Raw genomic sequence first — 27,172 nt, 5'->3', positions numbered from 1 at the left:
TCAGCTAACAGTAGCATCTACTGTTAGTTTTGTAGAGAAGCACCAGGCCTATTGTTGGAAGCGACTGTTGATAATTAAATGAACCATTTAGCAAGATCAACCCACAGCTTCATTGATAATTATAATCATATCGGCACGTCGCTGAACCTCAAGTACAGACTGTTGAATGGAAAACCGTGACGTGGGTGACAAACCAGTAGTTTCCATTCTGAGGGGCAATTCACTCAGCTGAATTTGTCAACCTGAGGGCGTGCTCAGTCGAATCCTCCACGAGGGTGCGGAGACTCTCCTGATGAGTCTCTCTGTTACTGTAGAGAGAAGAGTCTGGTTTATCGGAACGCTTCCCAGCAAGTGATAGGTAAGTCGTCGTTAATGTATTTGTTATATAAAAGTTCAATTTTTTTCTCTCAACACAGACAACTTAGTTAAGAACCAAAAGGCTGACTAACCGCTCACTGAAGCCAGAACAGCTTACACAATCAAATGATGTCTAAATATACCTATCACGGAACTGTACGAGTATGAGTACCTGTTTCCACGTCAACCGTCATATCGTGCAGTCTAAAAATTCGTGAGATTTTTAGGGTTGACAAATATGTACTTTCAGACATTAAATTAAGCGCTGGTCGACTTTGGAGACGGCTGAAATTTTATACGCGAAGGAACTGCAAATGGTGAACTCTTCCCTCCCTTTTACTCTCAACCCACCACCGCCCCTCCAGCACCTCCACATGTCCTTTTGCTCTACTTGTCTTCCAAACTACTCTGAATTCTAAAATGCGTAGGTGCCAAAGACCCACCCAAATGGTGAGCATGATACGAGCGAGAGCCCTTACATCAAACGAGGCTGAGTTTTATACCTCCATATTTTTCTTTTTTTGCCAAGCGGGGTTGCCCGGAGATTGACAGTGGACAGTGGACGAGGAGCAGTGCCAAGGTCCGCGATTAAGGCGCCATGTTATTTTATACGGCTCCACCCTCCAAGACTTGCTACTTGTGCCCGTTCTTGCTGTCAAGTATTAACTATTGCTGGTTGCTTCATCAAGCACCAGCGAGTTGCTATTACTGTACGTACTTGTGCGTGTGTTCTTTCTTTGAAACAAGGCCGGATGGGGTTGGTGGCTGGTGAATTCACAGACTTTTTCTTTTTGCTGTTGCTATACGTACGAGTATTCATCCCGTTCGCTATTGCAAGCACCGGTACATACAGTCCCAATAGTGTGGACGATACATCGTGGGTTGGTCTGTATTTTCTTCACACTTACGGGTATTATGCTCACTTCTGTCCTTGCCAACAGTTGGCCAGAAAAGCATATAGCTATCAAGAGTTTACGGCTGGTTACACGCAAGCAAGGTGTATGAAGAGCACATCCGTCGCCGAGTGCTCAGACCCCAAACTATTGGCTGTCTGTACCCCGCCAGAGCTATATGTGCATTCTTGGGCTCCGCTCTCATCGTATCTGATCTAGCACAGCCCTGTTTCAACGGCCAGAGTCTATGCTCTCTTCTTCTTTGTCGACAGGATCGAGTGGGAGAGTTGCACTGAGCAATCAGTGGGGCAAGCGGCAGACGGTATGTAATGGTTCCGTACATACCGTAGTGTTCCGGTTTGTACCATGTCTTTGCCTAACAGCCTGTCCATGTTCATTTAATAACGTCGCCTCGGCTATATATTTGCTCCGAATGCACATGTTATCTCGTGCACTCCCTCATGTTACCCTCGTGGGTGGTCATGTGACGTCGTTTGCATCGGGTCGGAACCGAACTCAGCCCCATGGTTTTACTTTTGGGTTGGGCACGCGATTTTTCACACCCTGTTGTGATCGCCCGTGGGGGTCGAGGCTGACTATCGTGGACGGGATGGCCAACAAAAATAACGGCCGGACCCCGCATCTTCGCCCATTTCCCGACGAATTTGCTCGTCTATGACGTCGCCAGTCCGCATAACCACCTCGGTCTTTGTAATGCCGTCTTGGCTGTCTATTTTAAGCACCGAACCTTGGCACCATAACAGTGTCGAACATAACAGTGGGAGAATGAGTGTGTAATGACAGCCTCCAAAGACGGAGACAATATCCACACACACACAAACTACAGAAGGATATCTGCCACACGCAGTACCCACATAACGCTACCACATCATCCTCGCTCACTCTGTAACGCTGGGAAGCTAATAAACAGCGTTACTGCTATCTTTAGACAGAACCACCCCTTGTCTGGGACGATTGCATATTTAGCCTCACTTGCGCCTTCCGTTTACATCAACACTATCTGCATCGATCTGCGGTCTGACCCTGACCAAAGTGCAACTTCAACTACTCTTCTAACCGCCTGTCTTAGCTTGCACAGCCTTGCAAGCTTTTTAGATAAACAGCGGCCTGACTTGACCCCCATCTCTCGCTGAACACCGAACTTTTGTCTCCACGACACACTACACTGACGCTACTGTACCCGCCACAAGCACAGCGCACACATCTCACAAGTGTCATAACACACGACCGCACAGTGACACCACAGACAAACACCTCACCCTCTTACACCCCACAACACAGCACACAAAAGCCTCCTAAACCGACACAAAAAGAGCACCATGGATAGCAATAGCTCGTTGGGGTCCTACAACTCGGGCCCAAGAACCCCCATGATGGCCCAGGTTCAAAACAGCCGGTCGTCTTCGCCGAGCTCGCCTCAGGGTCGGGTTCGAAGCGGGTCAGCAGCCTCTCTGGGGCTAGAACTCGACAAGGATACGCCCCCAGAGATGATCCCCATTCTCACGCTCCTGGCGGCCCAGAAGGAACGGGTTTATTTCGAGGGCTACTACATGCTGTTAAATGATTTGAACAAGGGTGAGTATTGAAGACGGAGAAGGAACAAGGAACAAGGCCTGATGAGATACAGAGAGGGATACCACGGTGGTCTTTCTACAATAGCTACTCCACGATGACTATTCCAGTCCTCTATTTCGGCCTCATTGCGATACCTCATTACGCACTTTTTGTCATCCCAACTTTTGCATGCAATCGTTTTGTTTGTTTGCATTTAATCTCTTAAGGTTCGCGATATCGCCGTGTGATAATCGCCGTGTGTGATAATCGCCGTGTGTCCAAACACATCTCAAGTCGTCGTCGAGACACGGATGGTGGTGGTAAATACCTCATAATATTTATGCCACAATATCTCTCAGTCTTTTCCCCGCACTAACGTGGCTTGTTCTGTATTCTTGAATTAGTGCACACTAACACAGATGGAAAACCAGTCAACGATCGAAAATGGGTAGAGGTCTACGGCAGACTCCAGGGAACCGTCATGTCCATCTGGGACGCCGAAGAGCTCGATAGACACAAGGACGGCCTCGCAAAGCTCAAGCCCTCATACATCAACGTCACCGACGCCACGTTCAAGTCCATCTTGACGCTCCCTTCTCCCAACGGAGACCTGCAAAACATTATTGTGCTTTCCACAACGCTGAAAAACAGATACCTGCTGCAGTTTTCGTCCCAGAAGCTGCTGCAGGAGTGGTCTTCTGCCCTCAGACTGTCGCAATTTGAGTATTCCTCTCTCCAGGAGGCCTACACTGGTGGTCTTCTTTCTGCCAAGGGCCGACAGCTCAACGGTATCCGAACTCTTTTGGCTGAGACCCGGTTCGCTCACGAAGACTGGGTGTCTGTGCGATTTGGCCCTGGCATGCCTTGGAAACGATGCTGGACCATTGTGGCTCCCGTCGACCCCAAGGTCAAGTCTAAGGCCAAGAAGAAGGGCTATGAGGCTTACGGCACTGTATCCTTTTACGAAGACAAGAAGAAGGTCAAGAAGCCACCGCTTGCCAAGATCACAGTCGCTCAGTCCGCTTACGCCATCTACCCCTCGTCTCCCATGCTTATCAACAACTCGACGCTGTTCAAGATTGATGGAACTGTTACCTTTGACGACGTTGAGGGTGCTAAGGACGCTTCTGTGTTCCTTATGCCCGAGCAGCATGCCGGTGTGCTTGGTTTTGAGACCCTGATCCGATTCCTTGTCCCTGTATTTGATGCTTTCAAGCTCTATGGTCGACCTGTCCGTCTTAACGCCGATAAGACCGACCAGCGGTCGCTTCTGTTTGGTATGCCCACACTTCCCCGCGTCAATTATCTTGAGCTCGCTGACATTCTCATGCTCGTCGGTGTCTCTGGATCCGAGTCCTGGTCTCCTGCCATGTGGACCAAAAACATTAAGGAGATTCTGTCTCGAAAGATGTCCACTGGCTACAAGGGCTCTGGCGGTCTCGCCTCCCGACGAGTCTCCTCTATCGGCTCCGGTATCGGATCTGGAGGCAACTCGCCGTCCTTGGCCATCCCTCCCAATGTGTTCGGCAAGGACCGTTCTGTGTCGCAGCCCAACTCTCCGGCAAGGTCACGTGAACATTTGCGGGAGCCCCCGCGACGGGAGATTCCCCAGCGGGATCCCAACATGACGTTTGGACCAGTCCCCGAGGACAATGGCCACCCTCTACCGAAGGCTCCCACTGGCGGTGCTTCTCTGCAGGTGCCTCGAACTCACGAGCGTCACGTAAGCGACGGAGCCAAGCCCAACACCCTGTTGCCCTCCATTGGCAAGTCCACCGACCCTAAGTCGCCCCAACTCCCATACCCCACTTCTGGTGCGTTTATGGATGAGGACAGCTACGGACGAGCCGTTGATGGCCCCAACCTCAACCACAAGGGCTCTCGGGGTGACATCCGAGATGTTTCTCGAGGCGACACCCGAGCTGATATCCGAGAGTCCATTTTCGGCACTCGAGACCCTACTGAGGACATGAGCAAGCTGTCCATCCAGACCAACGCCACCCAGCCTAAGACTCCCACCGTCCAGGCCGCACCCAATGGCGTATCCAGCGGCCAGAATGCTAACAACAACTCCATGTACTCCGTGGCCAACAACTCCTCTTCTTCTGGCTTCTCTCAGCGGTCCCGAGGACCTGCTCAGAATGGTAACAGTCCCCAACCTCCTCCCCACGGCTTCCAGCGACAGGGAATGGGTGCTAACGGTGCTCCTCAGGGCCCTCCTGCCGGAAACGCAGGTCCCGGTCCTCAGGCTGGCAATCCCGGCTCCCAGTTTGCGCGACAGCAGCCTCCTCCTCGACAGCAGCCCCAGGAACGACCTTATGGCGGCCCTCAGGGTGGTGCCCACGGCCAGGGCCATCCCGGTCGAAACTATGGCCCCTCTGCTCCCTACGCTCAGCAACAGGGCCGACCTTCTTCTCCCCAGATGCCGGCTGTCCAGCCCCAGCGATCCCATTCGCCCGCTGGCAACTTCCGAGGTCCTCCTCCTAACGGTTTCGGTGGACCTGGCGGCCCTCCCAACCAGGGAAGACCTCAGGGACCCCCTCAGGGACACCAGGGACCTCCTCAGGGACACCAGGGACCTCCTCAGGGACGACCTCAAGGTCCCCCCGGCCAATTCCAGCAAGGTCCTCCCCCTCAGGGTTACCAAGGGGCTCCCCAGCCTCCTCGACATGGCGGCCCTGGTGGACCTGGGGGTCCTGGCGCTTATGGTCCTGGTCCTGGTCCTGGTGGACCTGGTGGACCTCCTGGAGGCATTCATCGACCTCAGCCTCGATCTGCCATTCCTCCTGGACAGCAGCAGAACTTTGGAGGACCTCCTCCTGGTCATCAGGGCGGACCTCCACCTCATATGATGGGTCCTCGAGGCCCTGGTGGGCCTCCTGGTCAGCAGGGCCAGGGACGGCCTCCTCAGGGACCTCCCGGCGGACCCCAAGGCCAGACGCAGCCTCACTACCGATCCATGGTTATTTAGAAATGGGTCACCTGTATTTAATTTTCTGTACTTTAACGAAATATGACAAAATGTGAACGAAGGCTTGTACACTGTATACACTGAACTGATAAAAAAATGTTTGTGAGCATGCTACGTACAGTACTGTACCGGCACTTGCTCGATACTGTACATACTGTGTACTTGAGTAATGTCTTCTGCCGCCTTGTTGACTTAATTATGACAACATAGGAACTTCCTTAGATGACCTGATTACATAAACATGCGGCGTTACTACGAGTGTCTATCTACACTACAATAAACACAGTACTTGTAGAGAATTGAGGCTGGGTGAGTGGTCCTCTAGAGACGGACACTCTTCCAGCCACTGAGACATACAAGTCCAGTATGTACAGTGCAGCCTTGATTAGGCAACTCTACGGAACGAATCAGTATGGTCCCTGAACCAGCAGCTACTGTACATACTGTACATACTGTCCAATAACTACAGTACAGACTGTATCTAATAACACTCAATCAATCAACTTGTATCGCTCTCTTTAGAGCTCTGATAAAACCAAACATATATTATCTCTTGCACCGAGAACTTTTTACTCAAAGTGCAGAATCAAGTGGGGTACTATATAGAGGAGAATCACTCTGAACGGACATCAGACGTTAGACGCAAAGAAACAAATGCCAGGGGTTTGTGTGCCTGGTCTGCATGTCCTTCACTCTGACCGCTTGAGCATTCTCATGGCACAAAAAAGACAACGTCATGAGAACGCTTGGTAAACGGTGACACTTACGCATCACCGGCCTTCCGGGCATTACAGGTAACAATCTTGATCTTGTCGGCGTTGACCACGTCATTGTTGTCCATCTTGAACACCACCCGTCGGATGATGAACGTCCACACGTCCTCCAGCCCTCGGTAGGTATGCAATTCGCCCTTGAAGGACATTCGATTGCGCACATCATTTCGCAGAGTGTCGGCCATGACCCGGTCAAACACCTCCACCACCTTAAGCGCCAGCTGTGGCGGGATCGTGCTATCTCGAATCAGCTCATCCAGGGCCTCCGTGAGAGCTGTTCCTATGCTGCGTTAGTATAGCCGGGGTCTGTGGTGGTTACCGGGTGGACATATCGTATAGGATGGAATAAGTAGTGTCATGACTGTGACATCGTCACTGCCGTTCCCTCTATTGTCCTTAGGTATCCATGACTGCACTGCCGGACCTCGCAACATGTCATGAAAAATCAGTCAAATAGCAAGGAATGAAGCTGGAAAAGACATAGTATTCATCTCGGGCCTGTCCCATCCAATAACTCTGCTAAACTCACCTGCTGACCCGGTAGATGTTGTAATAAGGAGGGGTACTCATGTTGCTGTAATCCGTATTTATATGGGAGGGAGGAGAAGATACATGGCAGGAAGAGGGTAACCCTAATCTGCTTACTCATCATAAGGGGCTGTAGGAGGTGCGTGGAAGGACAAGGTACAGTATATATGAAATTCTTAGTTGGATGAAAAAAGAGCAGTATAACAGTTTTTGTATATTTGCTCTTTACCTAAATTCGTCATGATGATGATATTTCCATTATTCTTGCTGCTGATATGGAAGATGCTGTTTGTTGAGTGGTTTAATAAGTTTCAGCTAGACGTGAGGGGCTAGGTCGGATATTACTTGGGACTTCAGCTGAACAATAGTCAACAAGAAAAGTGTCAGTAAGTATATGGTAATACCAACTATTAATAGGAGAAGACAAAAATAAACGTCACCTCTGTATTTGTAGATCAGTTTATCAAATGAAGCAGTACATACTGTACTTGTACCCATATAGTACATACTGTAAGACTTCCAATATAGTCATTTTATGATTTCTGTATGTGACGTATTCTAGTGAACGGGCTTGATACCCTAAGTGTTGGGTAGCTGTTGTACATCAACCCCTTTTTCTTGTAGTATGTATGGATTGATCACCAACTGATGTTAATTGTTCCGATATCTAGAAGTACCACCGCCGAGTACCACTACCGACTCTCCAAATTAAATCATATATAGTCATTTTTACTTCGAGTTCATCATTCGACTCGCCATCTCACTCATCGTCTCACTCATCATCACTCGTTTGTCTACTTCTTATCGACCCTTGAAAATGGGCTTTCGCTTTTCCTTGAATGCCGACAGAGCCTCGAACTTGTCTTCCGAATTGACCACCTTGTTGTAGGCGGCGATCTCCCACTCCTTGGACTGGCCTCGAACAGCCATCTTTGCCGCATTGATCGCAATGGGTCCTCCCTCACAGATGAGCTTAGCCATTTCAAGGGCAGTCTCGAGGGCGTTCTCGCCGGTTCGGTTGGCAATACCAAGATGGAGAGCCTCGTCGGCCTTTACTCGTCGTCCAGTGAGCACCAGATCAAGAGCTCGAGAGTATCCAATCAGCTTGGGGAGTCGCTTGGTTCCTCCAGCGCCAGGCAAGATTGCCAAACGGGTCTCGGGCAGACCAAATTGGGCCACATCAGACAGAACTCGGAAGTCTGTAGCCAGGGAGATCTCAGCGCCTCCTCCGAGGGCAAAGCCCTGAATGGCAGTGATAGTGGGCATGTGCAGGCTCTGGATGGTGTCGAGAGTGCCATTGAGCTTGTTAAGGAAGGCAGCGGTGTCAGCATCAGTAAATGTCTTTCGCTCCTTGAGATCTGCTCCAGCACAGAAAACCTTGGGCAGCTCCGAGCTCAGAATCAGAGCACGAGTGTTGGTGACATTCTGATGACGTCCTTCGGCTGCCAGCGAGTTGATGTAGGTCTCAAATTCCTCCAGAAGCTTCTTGGAGATGGAGTTCATGGCCTCGGGCCGGTTGAGCGAGTAGACGGCAATGTGGGCGGTATTGGAGGCATCCAAAAAGTGTTTGGTCAGAGTGAACGTCTCTCCCTTGGTCGTGGACACGTCGGAGAAGAATCTGTATGAGATCAAATGTCGGCTGGGGACCATGGTCCGGGTTCTGGAGATTGTTCGGAGCATTGTGAATTGTGTGTGTGTGACGTGATGTTGATAGTGGTTATGGGTACCGTACTAAGTAGGATAAAACACTCTGGCTATATATCTCTTTACTCCAGATAAAGTTGAAATGTGGAGTGCATGGAGCTTAACCGAAAGCCGACCTTTGAGCGGCGTTTTTTCGGCGGAGCTTTTTCGGGGCCTTGTAGATGTGATTTGGAAAGGGCTGGGAGGGTAGAAGGTAGTTTGTTGTAGTTAAAGTATGCGATAATGTACATGTGCCGACTTTCAGACATTTTGGGGTGCAATTGAGGGACCTGAAGGGTCATGTCTAGGAAGAATAATCGGTTAAGGATCGTTGTTGGGTGGGCATGTTTGGGATATAGCGTGGAACATGTATGAAAGATGATCTGGAAGAATGAAGAGCTGATAAGTGAATAGAGAAAGGCTCAACGAGTTATGCCAAATTTTGTGAGCCAGTTGCATCCGGAACAAGTCTAGTATCTGGGGGACGTTATGCTTTACACTCAAGTTAAGTAACTCTATGTATTTGTTGACAGTAGTGTTGAGGAGCTACTTGACAGATATCTTTGAGGTGCAAAGGGGTGAACAGTGAAGATGGCTGGTGCATTTATGATTGCTATGGGATTCATTGTAAAAATACTTGAGAACAACCAATGGTCATAAAGATTAGCAGATCAAAATGTTTAGAAGGGTAATATACAACAATTGGAGCTACAGTATGTACGTTTGACCAACATCCTTCCACGATAATCTCTCTCAGACAGCTAAAGTAATGTTATAAATGCTTTTTTGTCCATTGTCAGAAAATTGGTTTGTCTCTAAGAATCAATGGTGGTATCTGTTTCAATTCCTTGCATTGGTAGAATCCTGTGATCTTTGTATATCGGTTTTACGGACAGCCATCCGCCTTTTTAAAAGGACGAATTGTGCAAAGACATGCTATCACATCCGTAATTAAAAAAGTATTAATAAATCTATTCCTTTTCTTCTTTCGATATATGGCACTGCGGCTCGCAACACGTATTTGGAGCACAAGCCAGCGGATGCACCAGATTTTACGGACACCAAAGAATACGAAGAGATGACACGCACGGCAAGTCTCCCAAGGTAAAACAGGTGTAGGGATCAGACGTATCCGGTAATAACTACATCACTAAGAAAAATTATCTCCTTTTTGGAACGTATCCCACCACCAATACCGCTGCAAGTTGAGCCAAGGTGAACACCATAGTATTCTGGACAAGACTCCGTAGAGTCAATAATAACGCTCCAAAAGCGAGCACATTGACAATTACAGTATGAACAGCTGATCCAAATAAGGATGTCTCAGATCCACCTTAGCATGTCATTGCCGGGGCTACCATGTCTCGTACTCCCACAGAAGGGAGAGCTAACTGTGCAGACAGGTTGCGCAGAAGAAGTAGAACTCTCGAGTAGATCGTGACTTCGGTCACGCTACACCTGGTCTAAAACGCCAAGACTTCTACTGGAGAAGGCTACGGCTGGAAAATAATATAATATCGTAATTCTCGACTCCTGCCTCCCAAACGGAAGCTACTGGCGCGTCTACCCGCTATTTTGGACCGGCCAATAGTGCCGTCTGAGACCCAACTGTGTCGCATACGACTGGACGTCGTATTTCTCGTACTCAACTCAAGATACATTCAATATAACAACAAGAGCAGACCATGATGTTGCAGCACACAAAGATGTTTTACGCTAAGGTGTTGTATCGTACAGACGGCACATATGAACCCCCCCACTACGTACATACTGTGATTGAACACTAATTCGTTAATTAAAAACAGCACAGATACATTTTGCAAAGAAAAAAAGAAGACGTAAAACTATTCAGTGGCATAACAGACTAAATTCGACATAAAAATAACCTAGATTAAGCCATCAACCTCGATCACTCCATTGTTTGTTTGTTTGGATGCTCAATCCGCCATGACAGGTCGGGACATTATCACCTGATGGTGCATATTTCATGCACTAGTGAACATGTGTGCATGCCCGCTCACCTCCCAAAACTAGGTTCGATAGGCAAATATGGTTAGTGTGTCAGAGACATTCACCACGAACTAAAGGTGCAATCCACAGGGGTATACGAGCTATCTAAAATGCTGGGGGTTACATATTTGGCGGATCTTTGGTTCCCTTTTCCTTCCGTAGGGGGTTCTTTATCGCTAGGGTTGTGCTATAAAAAAAAGAGAGCAACAAGCCCAGAATAAGTCCAATATTCCTGGATTGGGTAGTTCTAGGGGGCACGTCTGGCGAAAGAGACTATGTTTGCGCATTGTGCGGTACAGTACTAGTAGTTCCAGTGTAATATTTGAAGGCAGGTCTGACATAATATACCAAACTTTTCATGGCCCGGGGAATATTAAGGGCTGCATGAATTCGATGTAATTACGCAGTATGTATGATAGCAGAAGCCGGTATGTGAACTCTAGAGATATAAATAGAGAGACGAGGAATTCAATTGACAACTACCTCGGAGAAGAAAATCAGTGTGAGACCCGTAGTATAGGTCATGTGGACCACCCGGCCGAAGTCTGCTAATTCGTTCAATAAGTAAATACCGAGGCTATCCCTTTGAAAGTTGGAAAGGGATAGCTGTGGGGCTCAGATTACGTCCGAGAGGATCACCCTGTTATATTAGGACCTTGTTTCTTTTTGTTGGTGCTGTCCCCAATCAGACTGCAACTTTTACAGACACCCTCGTGCGAGGGTACTAATACTGCACAGCTTTCACGGCCCGGATTGAATAATTCAAGATCAGGGCCTCGTACTGCTAGTTCTTGTACGTTTGAGGGGAGAAGACTAGGCTTTAGATAGGACTTTTGAGGAAGAAGAACGACTCAATCTCGTAAAACAACCAAAGATGGGTTCAACTGCGTGCTGGTTCCTTGCCTTTCTAGAACATGGTGCTCTTTGCTCCACCGCCCTACACGTGAGAATCATACGTCTTGAAGCGAAATGTAAGCTAAACCGAGAAAACCCTTCAGCCTGCAACTTTGCAAACCTCTCATTTACGTGTGTCTGAACGCAGAGTTCCGATACTTTCCTATTTATAGAACCCTGCCGCTCATCCATGTCTGTCCCTGTAACCCATTGCGTATCAGGGCAATAAGAGTAAAGCAAAGGAAGCCCGGGGAACCGACTTTAACCAACCGCCGTTAACTACTGTCGATCGCACGGAACCAATCCAATCATATTTTGCGCATTTCGAATCACGTGAGCAGGTTGCACCGTCTCACAGTTTTACTTTCAATATATGCACACACAGCATAAGGCTGGAGTGAAAAAAAGAGAAGGAGCAGAGAAGTGAAGCCTTGGATGGAAAGGGCACTTTTGGCCGACACCCCCCGCCCAAAATATTTTCCAGGGATATTTTTTGGGTCGAAAAAACAACAAACAAACGTCTACGCCACATTCCACACCAACCTGACGTATCGTGCCCCGGTATATTATGACAAATCAAAGTGACACTAAAACGCAGATTGCCTACCCTGCTTGATAAACCTCTGAATCCAAAACCAAATGGTCCTTCCCACCCCGTTTCCCCAGCAACTGCTTACATAATCCATAGTTGGAGAAGTCTAAGCTCGAACCCTATGTTGACTCCTAAAACGGGCACTCGACTCCTGTTTGGAGCCTAAGCTTCCATGCGCTTGCCCAATTTTGCCACGTTTACACTCTATAAGGAATAGAGTTTAAATCTAAATTGGAACCTTCATTTTGGCCTTCAGATTCTTACACCCCAAGACAGCGGTTTTAAAAGACAATACTCGATAGTTACTATGGCAACCAGACTTGGCTCTCTCAAGGGGGACCTTGCGAATACACGCGAATCCACGTCATGTATCCTACGCCCCTCCCCGGCCATCTCTGAGACGTACGATTTTTTGCCACTTGGTGTTCGCACTCACTCATAAAGCAACATGTACAAGATCGATTTGGGAGTTGAGGTTAAATGAGCAGTCTGCTGCAGTGCATTTTGGTGTTTCTATAGATTGTGGTTTGATATAGGGCTCACACAAGATACAGTGCCCACGGCACAACAAGATATAAGCAACTGTTTGTGTTTGAGAGAAATGAAGTAATTTTGATCTGTGACTTTTGGTGCGGTCTATCCAGGCCTATTTAGTCCGGCTGGCGAGTCTATTTGGCGGTATTAGTGGGCGATGGTTCACAGTTCCCCTTTTTTCGTTTTCTCTAAATCCCGTCTACTTGTCCCTTGGTCTTTGACTACTCTGCATTGAACGAAGCTAATCAGCATCTGGTATGCTATAGTGCTGGATGTATACATGGAGGGTAGGTGACGGTGGGGACCGGTGGGAAATCTGTGCCAAGGCGGAGCTCGCGTGACGGCGCCCGCAAAGTCGGCTGGCTCCCTCTGCCTGTTGCTCCGCTCTGTAGTATTTGCTGTTCCTGTCCTTGCACCCCACATCTCAATGCAGAAAGGCCAGCTGATTCCACGTGACAGTTTGGGCTTTTTAGTTTAAACAAAGGTGAGCCAAGGCAGAGGTTTATCAATTCCTATTGTGCACAAAAGTTTGGGTGGAAGAGAAAAAAAAGCCGACCTATACGGAAACGAAGAGCCTGACTTTGAGAGAGAGTGCCAGCAGAATTGCACCACCCCGCCGCCATCCCACACAGTCGTTGTCGCCACCCTCCCCGTCCGCTCGACCGCCTCTCACTCAGCATCCCTTGGAAAAGTTGCACAGCCTCAGCGTGCAGCATCCCGTCGCACTCTAGAACGTTGCTGCCCTTGTTGCAACTAGACACTCACTAACATTTCTTCGCATCTATGGCAGCTACCGTGGACGAGCCACATGTGTTTCAGATGTCCGACTGGTCAGCGCGTCAAGGGGCACGATCAGCAGAAGCCAGCGGGCCAGCATCCAGCGTCGCCTCCGACCAGCCAACCACAACGAGTGCTCCGTCTCTAGCCCCACCAAGTGCACTAAGTGCGACCGCTACTACAGCCACTACACCCACGGCCACGTCCGCCACGCCATCCTCCGCGGCCACCTCAGATGTAAAGCCCGAACCGACCCATCCACCATCGCCAACGTCTTCACAACTCCACCCACCACACATGCCGGGTGACTCTTCCTCCGCCACCACCGCAGCACCAGCAGGAGGCCCAGCAGGAGGCCCAGCAGCGGCTCCAGCTCCCGAAGCTCCCTCGGCGGCGCTGTTACTGCAGCAGGAGCTGTCGCGCACCGAATACTACCGCATGGAACGCGCCCAACGCTCGCTGCAACTATTCGACCAGGCTGTAAAGTACAACGTCCCCCCAGCACTGATACCCCTTCTGTTTACGCAAAACGATGCAGCCTCCGCCTCGACCCACATAACGACTGAGCTTGACAAACTTGCCCAGGATGCGCCCATGTCGCTGACCTCATACTCGGCTCTCGTCCAGGCCGCCGCCGCAGCAGCAGCAAACGTGCTTACCCAGTCAGCCTCTATTCCTGTGGCCGCTCAAGCGCCCCCCAATACATACCCTTCCACTCACTCGACCCCCAGCCACAGCGGTACTCCCGGCGTGTCTATATCTGCGCAGGCAGGCGCAATCGCCGCTGCCGCTGCGCAGGGAGTGGTTCCCGGAACTCCACAGAGACAACAACAGCAACAACAGCCGCTCCACGAATCAGCTCGCCTTATGTCTCCGCTGCACAAGGACTCGCGTATGTCCTTCCGCCATCACCAGCGCAACCTCAGCATGCCGTCTAAGCCCACTGATTACGGCTCCCAATCGCCCCGACGCTTCCAGTTTGGTCCGGTGCATCCCATGCAGCACATGCAGCAGCCGCCGCAGCCACAACTGCACCCGTCCCCGCCCATATACTCCAACTCGCCCCACGCCCAGGCCGCAACGCATACCTCTCCCGTTAGAGGCCCTGTCGGACCCTGGCCGTACTATGCTCCTGGTGTAGCGGCAGGTACACCCGGAGCAGGTACTCCTGGCGTCGTTGGAACTCCTGTGGGACCCCCAGGTGCTCCTTCTGGCATGCCAGGCACACCTAGTGGAGCCGCCGCTGGATCGCCTCCATCTTCGCCACAGCCGGTCGCTCCACCGTCTCAATCCATGCATCACATCATCCAGTTCCACCACTGGCAGCCGACGCGTACGCCGTCTAACACCAAGAAGGAAAAGGAGCAGAAGGAGAAACAGGAGAGAGAAAGACGGGGAGGAGATCGCAAGGATAAAGATCGCGAAAGAGACGATGAGGAGGAAAGCGGAGGAGGTCGAAAGCGACGCCGAAGTGACGCAGCAGGCGCATCTGCCCGAGCTGAAGCCACGGCCCCCGAACGAGAACGAGAACGAGAGAGGGAGAGAGAGAAGGAGAGAGAGAGGGAAAGAGAGCAGCGTGGAGCCGAGCGGTCTGCTCGGGGAAGTCGGGGTAGTGATGCGTCCAGTAATGCAGACGCCGCTGAATCAGCCTCATCTTCATCTACCACGGCCATTGCCAACGCAGCATCTCTTTCCAATCGCCGAAAAACACACACGCGACATCGCTCGGAAACATCAATCCGGAGCGATTCCTTCAACCGCTCATTAAACTACTTCCAGAGTGGCGGCGGCGGTACGGCTGGAGGAACTGGCAGCGAGCTGTCGTCGTTGAGTATCCCGGAATACCCTTACAAAACGGACGCTGTTTCGTCCGAAAGAACCACGCCCAACCCCCAGGCAAAAAGCCACAAACATGGCGTGGATTTTATGATTGACAAGGAGAAGTAATGCATGCCCACGAGCCGTGTGCGAGTGGTGCGAATATATTGAATACCCAAGAGGGAGAGGAGGTTAGAGGGGTGGAGAGATACCACCAGTAAGTGTAGGAAGCAGGTGTAGAGGTCAATTGGTTGTTTGAGAGAGATCCTAGGAGATGTTCTAGTTGTAGAAGTGGCAGGCACCGTAAATTATCGGGACACAGGTGTTAATTGAGTAATTGGCGAAGTGTACAGACGTGGATGGGTAAACATAGAAGAGATCATTAGTTGGGCGTGGAAGCTAAGTAATAGTTGACAGCATAGACTAAGATTAATTGGTTAGTAGATTGCCTAATATGGTGACAAACAAACTGCAACTGGTTAGTCTACCGCAATTGTCATCTCTGTACCCGTCGTCAATCGATCTTCATTTGTTCATCGCTCTGAAGATCAGCATCAATTTCAGACGATCTGTTGCGGCCACAAGATGGAAAAAAAGGTGTATTTCGATGCTCAAAATCACAAAACAAACCCCTCCATAATTGGGTCGCACAAGCATTCGCTAAGACCGCCCGCAAGTGCACGAGCAGACTCTTAAAGTACCTCTTTCGGCATCTATAGGTTTTTATTGCGCAAACTCTGCCAAAGTTAGGGCAAAATATTGGGTTAGAATTAGAGGTTCAATGGAGAACTCTACTGCATTCGGCCACAGTTGGGTTTTAGTTGGAGAGATCAAGTATAGTGGGATAGCGATAGGGATGTTATAACTCCTTCAGTATCGCAGATCTTAGGTTGAAATTTTGGTTGCCAGTTTGGACAGATGATGTCAAGTCGTATGGCAAATCCAACTCTCTCTCCACTTTTACCGTCTTTTGTTGTATAGCCCCGCCATATCATCACCATGGTCCAGTGTAACACCACTGAAACAACGGCGATGCACCATTTGTGTTAATGACGAACTCTGGCAGCGGTCACGTGAACCGTATGAAATTAAACTGCCTTTTGCGGAGCCGGATCTGCGCAACCAAAAGTCTCTCTTATATGACAAATGGAAAACACAAAATATGGGCGTAGCCAGTGAGATAGCAAGCCAAGCCATTGAAAGATGGATCAGGACACCAAGGCGGCCACAACAGCCACAATTGCGGTCAATAAAGTCCAGATATTGCAATACCACCCCATACAAATCCGTCTAACTTCCCCAAGGCTTGCTAAATTCAGCACTTAACTCAACTTAGCCATGCACGCACTCCCTTAGACAAGGCTGTGTTTCCTTTTGTTCACATAAAATGTCTCATTTGGTCTCACCCCAGAGTCGGCAGTTAATACTGGAGTGAGCGAAAATGGCAAACGAGATGAGCAGATGGCAACGGGAGCCAATGTTGCTGATCGCAAACCTGCGTGAACTTCTGCCAACCTCCCATAGTTGAGGTATTTGGGTACATACGGGACGGCATTCAGCCAATTAAGCAGGTATTTAAATAAGGTGTTTTGGACATGGCAAAAAACGTTAGAACCACCCCAGTTGTCATTGGCGAGGGATTGGAAATGTGAGCGGTATCGCGAAAAAGAAAATGGGCCGATTCCACCGAGGAAGCGCTCGGCACGCCATTCATCATATGTGGTCTTACATAATCTTGCATTATCCATGTACGACATTAGAAAATGATGCTAACAAGCCATGGCCGTTGGTCTTGTCGCCCGATCATATATCTCGAGACGGATTACTAACAAACGCACAGAAGCAGCAAGGGGTACAAATTCAGTTTAGAGTCTCGTTATCAAAGTCGAATTACAACTTTCCAAATTACGATTAAAATTGCGAGTTCCAAAAATACGATTTAGGGAGGGGCTGCGATTATCAGTTGCGACCTTGGCATAACCAAACTACAGTACTGCAGAAGAATATATAAATATCGTATCGACCGATTGGGCATCCTGCATTGTATAATGTTATTATTTCTTTCCGTCTATAACCCTTCCTTCTATTAGGAGCAAGTATCTACCGCTGCTGCTCTTCAGACTCACCTGTTTCAGGCTCAATTTCGCCCTCTTCAGCCTTCCGCTCCCACTCCTCCAAATCAAACCCAAGCATCTCCTTCGTCAAAACAAACTTGTCCAACTCCTCGGCCAGCGAATCCAACACCTTGTCGCTGGCATACTGGATCCATCCAATGTAGTCCTTAAGCCAGATGTCAGCATAAACATAATAGAGGTCGTGCACTGAGAAGAGCTTGTACAGCTCCAGAAGCACCTTGAGAATAGCCCGCTTGCCAGACTTGATCACCTTGGAAACATCCTTCCAGATCTCAAGAACCAGTCCGAAACTTCGCACCAGGGGATACGTGAGCGCACGTCTACTGCTCGCAATCACAGCTTCAGAGACGGTGTAGAAAGAATCATCCAAAGAGGCAAACTGAGGAGTCAACTTACCAATCGTCCATGGGGATTCGACAGTATGATCGTTGAATGTGGTTCGAATGTCGTAAAAGAAGGAGAACAGAAGGTTTAACAGTCCAATGTAGGCCTTTTTAGGATCGGAAATGTTCTTGTACGCTGATTTCGACCGAGATTTTGACATAATCTCGCTCAGAACACGATTCTCTTCGCCTGACAATAACATGTCGCTCTTGTTCTCTTTCCAAAATTCCTTAGGAAGCTCGTAATGAAGATACTCGGGGACCATATCGTTCTCAAGCAGATCGGATAGATAGTAGCCTGGGTTAAAACGTGACTGTTCAATGTCTGTTCTCAGCTCCTTTCTAGCCTCCTCGTCGACTCCGTTCATCTCAGGATCAACGATCTCGTTAACATCGTTACCCTTAGCCACACTGACACCCACAGCACCGTTGTATCCTCCCTGCCAGCCGTATCGAACGTGGCTGTCTTCACCCAGCTTCGGGATTTCCTGTTTGATCTCCCAGTCAAATGCATCAGCCTCCTGGAGCTCTGTAGGCTCAGTCTCGTTGTCATTTCCATCCAGCTCCTCAATGACAGTTTTTCGAAGATCGTCCATCACTTGGGTCTCATTCTGACGAGCCAGAAGCTTTCCAATCATATCAATGTCCTTCCACATACCAGATTCCTCCTTGGGGATTCGACATTTGATGGTAGAGCTTCCCAGATCGTATGTAGCAGTAGCCTTGGTCACCTTTGGACGCCTCTTGATGTCGATTTTAGTGACAGCCTCGTCGCCGTCCGTCTTCTCGGTGATGTCCTCAATTAGCAGCCCTCCACCGCCAACTTCCTCAACCAGAGGCTTGACCTTGACCTGCTCCACCTCCTCAACTAGAGGCTGAGAGGTGTTCTCTTCCAGAAGGAACTTGCTGGGCCGAACCTCTTCCACCAAAGTCGACGTGGCCATCTCGTCGTAGTTTCGCTTCTTGGCGTTAGGTTCCGATTCCTTCTTAGTCTCTGTGATCTCTTCTATCAGAGGCTTGGTCGACACCTCTTCAATCAGAGTAGCCTCCTTCTTGTCGGTCGAATTGTCGTCTGATTTCGGATCACCTGGACCCAATGTTTTTTTATCGAGATTGGCATCGCTGATCTGCTTCTTTACCATCTCTACCTCCTCCTCATCTTCGTCCAAAAGTCGACCAGGAAATCGCAACCGCAGATAATAGGGTGCTAACGAGAACACGAAGAGCTCGCCATCCACCACAATCTCGATGTTGGCGACACGAATATGGGGTGCCTTGATGTTCACGAACACAAAGTCCTCGTCCTGATCCACAGTAAAGTCGGGAGTGATCATTGTGTGCCGCCTTGATGAAGAGGAAACAAAAAATTATTTTTATGCATCTCTTGCATATCATCGTAACTTTGTTTAGAGCACGCCTCAGACAGTCCAAGCCTCGTCAGAAAGCAAAGTTTAATTTTGCCACTGGGGTAGAGAAGTCGGTGAAAAGAGCACCTAAGACACGAGGCGGTCCTAAAATCACTCCAACGACTTCATGACTCAGATAAACGTAGTGATCTGCTTCAAAAGCCTTGCTCATCAAATCCGTAGAAAGCAATTTCGGCAGAAACACCCTGTAGTGGGTTCGATTCCCAGCAATGCATCCCTAATCACCCAACCTAAATAAATTTTCAGCATGCATAAAATCGTCCCTGTGTAACTTATCATCGAATCCCTCAGAAATGTCGTGTTCAGCATCTGGTGAGTGTAAGAGTACGACTGCCACCCCGGTAGCTCCCTGTGACCCCGATACATGCAAAAAATCAACTTCCACACAGCCCCGAAAGCGTTTTGTGGGCCGTGCTAACGGCTCAGGGCCCTCTGCATCCACTTCTCTCGTCAAGAACACCACCAGACGTCCACGAATCATTAACCAGATTCCCGACGAGATTCTGAACGATGAGGAGCTCAATGAAGTGATTGCAACGACGCTGCCCAAAAACTACAACTTTGAGATCCACAAGAGTATTTGGCACATCCGAAAGAACAACTGCAAGAAGATTGCCCTTCAGATGCCCGAGGGTCTTCTCATTTACGCCTGCATCATTTCCGATATTATTGAGCAGTTCTGTGGACCCGATATTAGTACAGTTGTCATGGGAGATGTGACTTATGGTGCATGCTGCGTTGATGACTTCTCAGCTATCGCCCTGGGATGTGACTTCCTGATTCATTATGCACACTCCTGTCTGGTTCCCATCGACTCCATCAAAATCAAGGTCCTTTATGTCTTTGTCACCATCGAGATTGATACTGACCATGTCGTTAAGTCGTTCAAGAAGAATTTCGAGACTGGAACTCGCATGGCCATGGTGGGAACCATCCAGTTCAACCCTACCATCCACACACTCAAGGATCGACTCCTAAACGAAGCTGGAATCGTATGCACTGCTCCTCAGATCATGCCTCTGTCGAAAGGTGAGGTTCTGGGATGCACTTCTGCAAACATGTCTACTGAAGATTACGATATGATTATGTACATCGGAGACGGACGGTTCCATCTCGAGTCAGCCATGATCCACAACCCCGACATACCTGCATACAGATACGATCCCTACTCAAGAAAGCTCACTAGGGAGTACTTTGACCAGGTTGAGATGGTCAGCGTGCGAAAACGCGCCATCCAGACAGCCAAGAACGCCAAGACCATAGGACTCATTCTGGGGACCCTGGGACGACAGGGAAACACTGCTACTCTGGATATGCTGCAGGAGAAGCTCAACTCTAAGGGCTATGAGACACACATTGTTCTTCTGAGTGAGATCTTCCCAGCTAAGCTGGCCTTATTCGACGGTGTTGACGCGTGGGTGCAGGTTGCGTGCCCCCGTCTTTCTATTGATTGGGGCTACGCATTCCCTAAACCTCTGCTGACTCCCTACGAGGCGATGGTTATGATGGACGAGGACACTTTAGAGGGTAACGACTACCCCATGGATTACTATGGAAAGGAGGGATATGGACGAGGTAAGCAGCCTCGAGCAAAGAAGGAGATTGCCATTTAGAGAGGAGCAATTGGGGGTTTGACACAGCCGATGGTATCAGTGTGTCTATATAAAAGTAACAGGTGTATATATATATTAGGTAAGCCGAGGGGAGAGGTATTCTAGAATTACAGTAGATGTTATGCACACGGCGCGACCATTTCGGCCTACGTCGTACTTACAGTATATTGGATACGTGGTACCAGAAAGCGTATTACAGTAGTACCAGAGGGAATATTTCACACAATCAATTTGCAGTTTCTTAAATGCGTCACAACCAAAATCGAACCCACGTGTAGACGCAATCAGGCCTTATCGGTTCTACACCACGTCGACGTGCAGCGCTAATTTGTCCATCCCTTGTGCCTTGGAGGGTGCGTTTTTCTTACACCCCATTAGAATAAAAACAACAACATAACAGCTGAGATAAACAGATGAGACGATATTCCCCCAGCGGTCTCCTCATTTTGTCTCGCAAGTCATTTCGTAAAAGTACCATGTCAATGTAGGGTAACAGGTCATCGGAGTTTACCGCACTTCTGAAAGGTATATTAATGCAGCATCATTGTTCATTGTTATCGATAACGAGTGGACAATGAGACAGAGTATATTTTGGGGGCTGTCTTGGGGCTATTGATGGGTGTCTGAGAAAATTCCTCGGGGAAACGAATATACAAGTGAAGGAACAGCAGGTAGTTTCGTTACTGCAACTTTCCAGCCTCAAATCTCATGGTTGGCCAGTCCAATAGGCTTGTGAGAATAGGGGGAGTTTATATTGCAAGTGGGAAGGTGGGAAGAGTGTGACACGTTGTTGCAACGCGATTTTCGAAGCCGAAAAGAGCGAGGTACAAAATACAAGCCTAATCACACCTAGAAAACATTTATTTAATCCCTTAGAATGACAGGAACACACTACAAACATACAATCACATGATTCTGAAAAACCAAGGAAAAAGGCAAATTAAGGTTTGTCCAAAGTTATCATGCATACTACTTGTAGCTGCTGTACTCGCACTGTACTCCTGAGCAACATCACCACTCTTTTTGACTACCACCACCAAACCCCCCAACCAAACGATACAACTATACACAACTGAGCACGCCATGTCCTGGCAATCAGTATTGGTCAAAAAGCCGGACGACGATGGCCCGGATCTGTGGAAGCACAGCTCGCTGCTCAAGACACAACTGCTCATTGCTGGATCTCTGGGCATGACAGCGTTTCTGAGTTTCTGTGTTCTACGGAAAAATTGGCCTCAGATTTACGCGGCCCGAACGCTGCGCAGAAAGGGCTTGCCACCGCTGCCTAATACTTACTTTGGCTGGATTCCAGCGCTCTACAAGATCACAGAAGAAGAGGTGCTGGAACATTGTGGTCTGGACTGCTACGTTTTTTTGCAGTTCTTCAAGATGGCGATTATCATTTTTGCGCTGTGCACGTTTTTTGCCGTCACAGTGATTGGCCCGATCAGGCGCAACTACGACAACGGAGATGAAGATGGAGAGGCAGGTATAGACGTTGGAGTGATTCTTCTGAGACTGATCTTGACCTCATTTGGAGTGACAACTTACAGAGCAAGTGGAAACGCCACCGAAGAAGAAGACCCGCTGGGGGACAAAAAGCCAAAGGTGCCACCGCCCCAGGAAGACTACCAGCCCTATCTGTGGACTTATGTCTTCTTCACATACGTCTTCACCGGAATCGTGTCCTTTTTCCTCATGAGATACACGCAAAAAGTGATCCGAGTGCGACAGCGATACCTCGGAGCCCAGAACTCGATCACAGACCGAACTATCAGACTGTCTGGTATCCCCACCGAGCTCAGAGACGAAAACCGGCTCACAGAACACATTGAAAAGCTGGATATCGGAGATGTGCGGTCGATCACAATTTGCAGAGAGTGGGGAGAGTTGGACCAGCTATTTGTGGTGAGAAAGGAAATAATCAAAAAATTGGAGGGTGCCTGGTGTGTATACCTGGGCCCTCGGGAGGTGGATAGAGAGACTGTCATTGGAGTTGTGCCTACGATTCTTCCCAGCAACAACGGACACATTTTGGACGAGCCCAGTAACACCAACAACCCTTCTTCCTCGAGCTCCTCAGTTTCTACTGGCCAAAACACGCCTCTCAACACACCCCGAGCTACTCTGCAGCTCGGCTCTCGAACTCATTCTTACGACAGACCCACCGTGCGTATTGGAGGATGGCATGGGTTCACCTTCTGGGGTCTGTACGGCACCAAAGTGGACGCCATTGATTACTACACTGGCCAGCTCGACACTCTGGATCAGAAGATTATCAAGGCCCGTCACAAGGAGTACACTCCTACCAACACGGCTTTTGTAACTATGGACAGTGTTGCGTCTGCCCAGATGGTGGCGCAGGCTGTTCTAGATCCTTCTCCCTACCATCTCATTGCAAAACTGGCCCCGGCACCTCATGATATTATCTGGAAGAACATATACATGTCGACTATGAAGCGAGAAGTTCGAACCTACGCGGTCACAATCGCCATTGGGTTCCTCACTGTGGCCCTGGTACCACCCGTTTTGGGTGTCGCCAAGCTTATGGACACCAAGACCATCTCCAAGTCGTGGCCCGCTCTGGGACAGCTTCTGAAGGACACTCCGTGGCTGGAGAAGCTGGTAACCGGTATTCTGCCTCCCTATTTGTTCACAATCCTGAACTTTGCTCTCCCCTACTTTTACGTTTACCTTGCTTCTTTGCAGGGTTTTATTTCCCATGGAGACGAGGAGTTGTCTGTCATTTCCAAGAACTTCTTTTACATCTTTGTCAACCTGTTCCTTATCTTCACAGTTGCTGGAGCCGCCATTGACATTTTCCAGTACCTCAAGGACACCACTTCCATTGCCTACAAGCTTGCTTCTTCTTTGAAGAAGTGGGCTCTGTTCTACGTTGATCTGATTGTTCTTCAGGGTATTGGCATGTTCCCGTTTAGATTGCTTGAGTTTGGAAACCTGCTGCGGTTTGGTTTTGAAAAGCCCATCACCCATACTCCCAGAGAATTTAGATCTCTGTACACCCCTCCTGTGTTCAACTTTGGACTCAATCTTCCCCAGCCCATTCTGATTCTGATCATCACCCTGCTTTACTCCGTGTTTGATGTCATGTCCAGTAAGATTCTGGCAGCTGGAACCGCCTACTTCGTTCTGGGTTACTTCACGTACAAGTATCTGCTCATGTACGCCATGGTCCATCCCTCACATTCCACTGGACAGGCTTGGCCTATGATTGTGCGTCGAGTCTGCGTTGGTCTGGTGCTCTTCCATGCCACCATGTCGGGTATTCTGGCTCTTCAGCAGGCCTACTACCTTGCCACTCTGTTAGCTCCTCTTCCAGTATGCGCCATGCTGCTGTTGTACAACTTTGAGAACAACTACCAGCCCCTGACGCAGTTCATTGCCTTGCAGGCCATTAGAGATACTGGAGGCAGTGGAGTCAGCTTCACTGATCTCGAGGGTCAGCGGTCCATGCGACATATGCGGTCTCAGACCCTGGATGAGGCTCGAGAGCGTTTCCTGACTTACAATAATCCCCACCTGACTGCCCGTCTGGACGGTCCTTGGATTGGTAACGAGGGAGATCAGGTGGTGATTGCTAATCAGGAGGGAACGATTAGACGCAAGGTGAGACTGGACGAGTTTGACTCCTAAGAGACCCTCACTCCTTTAGCTCACGATGACATTTCCAACGTGGGTGTATATGTATAGTAACTAACTGGTATGACTGTATAAGGCTGTACATATTGTAGCGACGTCAGAGTCGTATGATGTGCAAAATAGTGGGGTAACGTTTTCAGCCCCCTCCCCCCAAATTAATATTTCAGACAAATAGAAGACCACTACTTGTAGGTGGCAGTTAATGAGTTAAAGGAACCATGATACGCGTCTACAGACCCGACATCAGAGAATCAATGGCTTACAGCAACAGTCAAGAAAAACTACTACAACTTTTGGACTACCCGATTATGCAAGATTATGTCCAACGGAGCCACGCCCACATTTAATCAAAGCTAGCGTATGTGCATATCCCCGCTTTCTATGTGGGGTTCTGAAACACTAAAAGGGCGCAAAGGCGGATTATATATATATAATGAGACGGCACTAAATTGGTGGGTGTTTTTGTCACTATCAACGAAACAGAAAATGTTCAAAAGCACCACGACAGTCTCCTCCATCCCCGTGTCTCTCTACCAAGGTAGAACAGGCATGGTCAGTGGTAAACATAGCCGGGTAACTCTCTTCTACATTGGAGATGGTAACCGTGACAATGCCAATTTGTTCTGGTCTTTGAAGCAGGAGATGCTTCAAAAACACCGTCTTTTCCTCAACGGCGTGATTGCTCTTGACTCCCAGCATGTTGGCGACAAAGACCCCTACATGGTCATTCAGGCATTGAGAGAGAGACAGCATCCTCTGCTGCAGAACAAGACGCTGTTTGTTGGGTTAGGTGATGGAAAGGGCTCCGATATGATGGTCAAAACAGCCCAGAAGCACCCTAAACTGTTCCAGTGTCTGCTCATCACCCCCGAGTCTGTTTCCAAGACCAGTGAAAAGTACCAGCTGCTGTCCTTCATCTCCGCGGCATCCAGAAACGTGTTCAAGGTGTACGAAAAGTGGCGACGAGAGTCCATCACTGTGGTCGACAGGGAAGAGCCCGAAGACCAACAGCGAATTCTGACCAATTGGAGCTTTCTCAACGAGATGAAGAGAAAGTACCGAGTCAAGGCTAGGTTGTAGGTAAGGACGGTTTATTATATAATATTGGAATACTACATCTGTAATGTTACAGTGGCGTAGTCTGTATAATTATTGTAAGCATGTCCCCGTATATGTATTTTCAATGGGTGGAAAAGTCCATGTTGTGAGAATCAACTGCTCAGCTCATGCACACAGGTAATTTCGTCCTTATCGTGCATGCATAAATTAATACTGTAACGTCCCCTCCGGTGTTTCAAGAGGTGAATGGGTTGTTGAGGTTACTGAAATCTGCATGACCGATAAATACACCATGTCTGCACTCAAAATGTGGACTGTCCCCAACAGCAGATTTGAGGAGATACCCAGATTACCCAACGAAGCCCCAGGGCTTCCTGTCTTGGGCCATTTTGCTCCAAGAGCTCCATATGCGCCCAACATCTCCGTTCCAGCTCGAATACCGGTGACAGGAACCGCATGTTCTTCTCAGTCCAGTCTGCCCATCCAGATTGCTGTCTTCAATTCCTGTTATACTGGAAAGACAGCTGCGGTCAGCATGCCCTTCGACGCACACACAGCCTAGACAGGTGTGCGCTCTATCTCTCAGGTCCTTGTATCCAAGGTAACGTCAATCTTCCTCAGCGCCACTCCAAAAAGAGTATTCAGATGACTATGAGCAGCACTACCGCAGTCAAGACCACTGAAGTTCCCCATTTCGCCCGCCTACCAGGATACGGCTTTCTGGAGAAAGTGGTGGTCCATATCATCCGCAACTTTCTAGTTCACCTGTGTTTAAATATGGAACTCGTTCATATTGTGACAGAGGGAAGCCTTCAGAAGATAGATGAATTATTCCCAACTTACAGAAAATCAGTTGCCATGACACGCTCGCTGCCCTCTGCCCAAATGACGAAGCTTCGAAGAGCTCGACCACTCGGATGTCCGCCACCAACTCACCTATTATCGATATTCAAGACCAGGCGAAGAGATGCATTGACAGACTTACCTGGTATGAGTTTTCCAAGGGGGGTTTTGACTGCCTTGTAGAGCGAACTTCTCTGACGAAGCGTCACCTGGGAGTGAAAGAGACAGAGGAGATCCATGGTCCCAAAAGACGAATGTTAGACGAAGTTCTTAGACATTTCCGATCCGCTGAAAATATATGCAGTCCTCAGCTATTTCAGGTGGTGCTTTTGATGTGCCTGTCGCCTGCATCCTTGATCCCCTGGATCCTGATACCACTGTCGTGAACATGGCTGCAACAAAATCTGAATCGTCAGTAGAGGCAGACACATTCGATGGATGTCGACTGTGCTTCTGGCATTTCAATGAGAACTGCATACGTCACCACACAAACATTATTTCCCTGATGATTTCAGTGATACCACCACAGATTTCATTGATACCAACATGGACTTTGTCCACAGACACTATTGGAACCTTTGAGGAGCGGAATGATAAGGGACTTGTCCAAGGCACATCCATGGACACAAATATCTTAGTGCATACTT

The 27,172-nt window shown here is 48.9% G+C and overlaps 10 protein-coding genes across 10 annotated transcripts; 7 read left to right on the top strand and 3 right to left on the bottom strand.

Annotated features, from left to right (window-relative positions):
* Window positions 1–777: 777 nt before the first annotated feature.
* On the top strand, window positions 778–1,469 carry YALI1_F29380g (uncharacterized protein; the record flags this gene model as incomplete). The annotated part of the gene is made up of 2 exons (XM_068283462.1): window positions 778–890; window positions 938–1,469. The coding sequence occupies 2 exons, from the start codon at window positions 778–780 to the stop codon at window positions 1,467–1,469; spliced, it is 645 nt and encodes a 214-aa protein (XP_068139563.1).
* A 1,121-nt stretch (window positions 1,470–2,590) lies between these two features.
* YALI1_F29356g (uncharacterized protein) lies at window positions 2,591–5,796 on the top strand (the record flags this gene model as incomplete). The annotated part of the gene is made up of 2 exons (XM_505739.3): window positions 2,591–2,846; window positions 3,245–5,796. The coding sequence occupies 2 exons, from the start codon at window positions 2,591–2,593 to the stop codon at window positions 5,794–5,796; spliced, it is 2,808 nt and encodes a 935-aa protein (XP_505739.3).
* A 763-nt stretch (window positions 5,797–6,559) lies between these two features.
* YALI1_F29317g (uncharacterized protein) lies at window positions 6,560–7,139 on the bottom strand (the record flags this gene model as incomplete). Its single annotated transcript, XM_505738.3, has 2 exons — window positions 6,560–6,854; window positions 7,099–7,139. 2 exons carry the CDS (start codon window positions 7,137–7,139, stop codon window positions 6,560–6,562), a joined length of 336 nt encoding a protein of 111 aa, XP_505738.1.
* A 759-nt stretch (window positions 7,140–7,898) lies between these two features.
* On the bottom strand, window positions 7,899–8,777 carry YALI1_F29301g (uncharacterized protein; the record flags this gene model as incomplete). The annotated part of the gene is made up of 1 exon (XM_505737.3): window positions 7,899–8,777. The coding sequence occupies one exon, from the start codon at window positions 8,775–8,777 to the stop codon at window positions 7,899–7,901; it is 879 nt and encodes a 292-aa protein (XP_505737.1).
* A 4,816-nt stretch (window positions 8,778–13,593) lies between these two features.
* Window positions 13,594–15,534, top strand: YALI1_F29253g (uncharacterized protein; the record flags this gene model as incomplete). The annotated part of the gene is made up of 1 exon (XM_505736.3): window positions 13,594–15,534. The coding sequence occupies one exon, from the start codon at window positions 13,594–13,596 to the stop codon at window positions 15,532–15,534; it is 1,941 nt and encodes a 646-aa protein (XP_505736.3).
* A 1,971-nt stretch (window positions 15,535–17,505) lies between these two features.
* On the bottom strand, window positions 17,506–19,257 carry YALI1_F29196g (uncharacterized protein; the record flags this gene model as incomplete). The annotated part of the gene is made up of 1 exon (XM_505735.3): window positions 17,506–19,257. The coding sequence occupies one exon, from the start codon at window positions 19,255–19,257 to the stop codon at window positions 17,506–17,508; it is 1,752 nt and encodes a 583-aa protein (XP_505735.3).
* Window positions 19,258–19,643: 386 nt separating this feature from the next.
* On the top strand, window positions 19,644–20,963 carry YALI1_F29192g (uncharacterized protein; the record flags this gene model as incomplete). Its single annotated transcript, XM_505734.2, has 1 exon — window positions 19,644–20,963. The coding sequence occupies one exon, from the start codon at window positions 19,644–19,646 to the stop codon at window positions 20,961–20,963; it is 1,320 nt and encodes a 439-aa protein (XP_505734.1).
* Window positions 20,964–22,046: 1,083 nt separating this feature from the next.
* Window positions 22,047–24,617, top strand: YALI1_F29168g (uncharacterized protein; the record flags this gene model as incomplete). Its single annotated transcript, XM_505733.2, has 1 exon — window positions 22,047–24,617. The coding sequence occupies one exon, from the start codon at window positions 22,047–22,049 to the stop codon at window positions 24,615–24,617; it is 2,571 nt and encodes an 856-aa protein (XP_505733.1).
* Window positions 24,618–24,983: 366 nt separating this feature from the next.
* On the top strand, window positions 24,984–25,703 carry YALI1_F29139g (uncharacterized protein; the record flags this gene model as incomplete). The annotated part of the gene is made up of 1 exon (XM_505732.3): window positions 24,984–25,703. One exon carries the CDS (start codon window positions 24,984–24,986, stop codon window positions 25,701–25,703), a length of 720 nt encoding a protein of 239 aa, XP_505732.3.
* A 435-nt stretch (window positions 25,704–26,138) lies between these two features.
* YALI1_F29127g (uncharacterized protein) lies at window positions 26,139–26,708 on the top strand (the record flags this gene model as incomplete). The annotated part of the gene is made up of 1 exon (XM_068283461.1): window positions 26,139–26,708. One exon carries the CDS (start codon window positions 26,139–26,141, stop codon window positions 26,706–26,708), a length of 570 nt encoding a protein of 189 aa, XP_068139562.1.
* Window positions 26,709–27,172: the final 464 nt, after the last annotated feature.

This window comes from Yarrowia lipolytica, chromosome 1F, assembly GCF_001761485.1.
Source record: "Yarrowia lipolytica chromosome 1F, complete sequence".
Taxonomy (NCBI): domain Eukaryota; kingdom Fungi; phylum Ascomycota; class Dipodascomycetes; order Dipodascales; genus Yarrowia; species Yarrowia lipolytica.
Note: the sequence above shows the minus strand (reverse complement) of the source record. Positions and strands in the feature narration are given on the sequence as shown.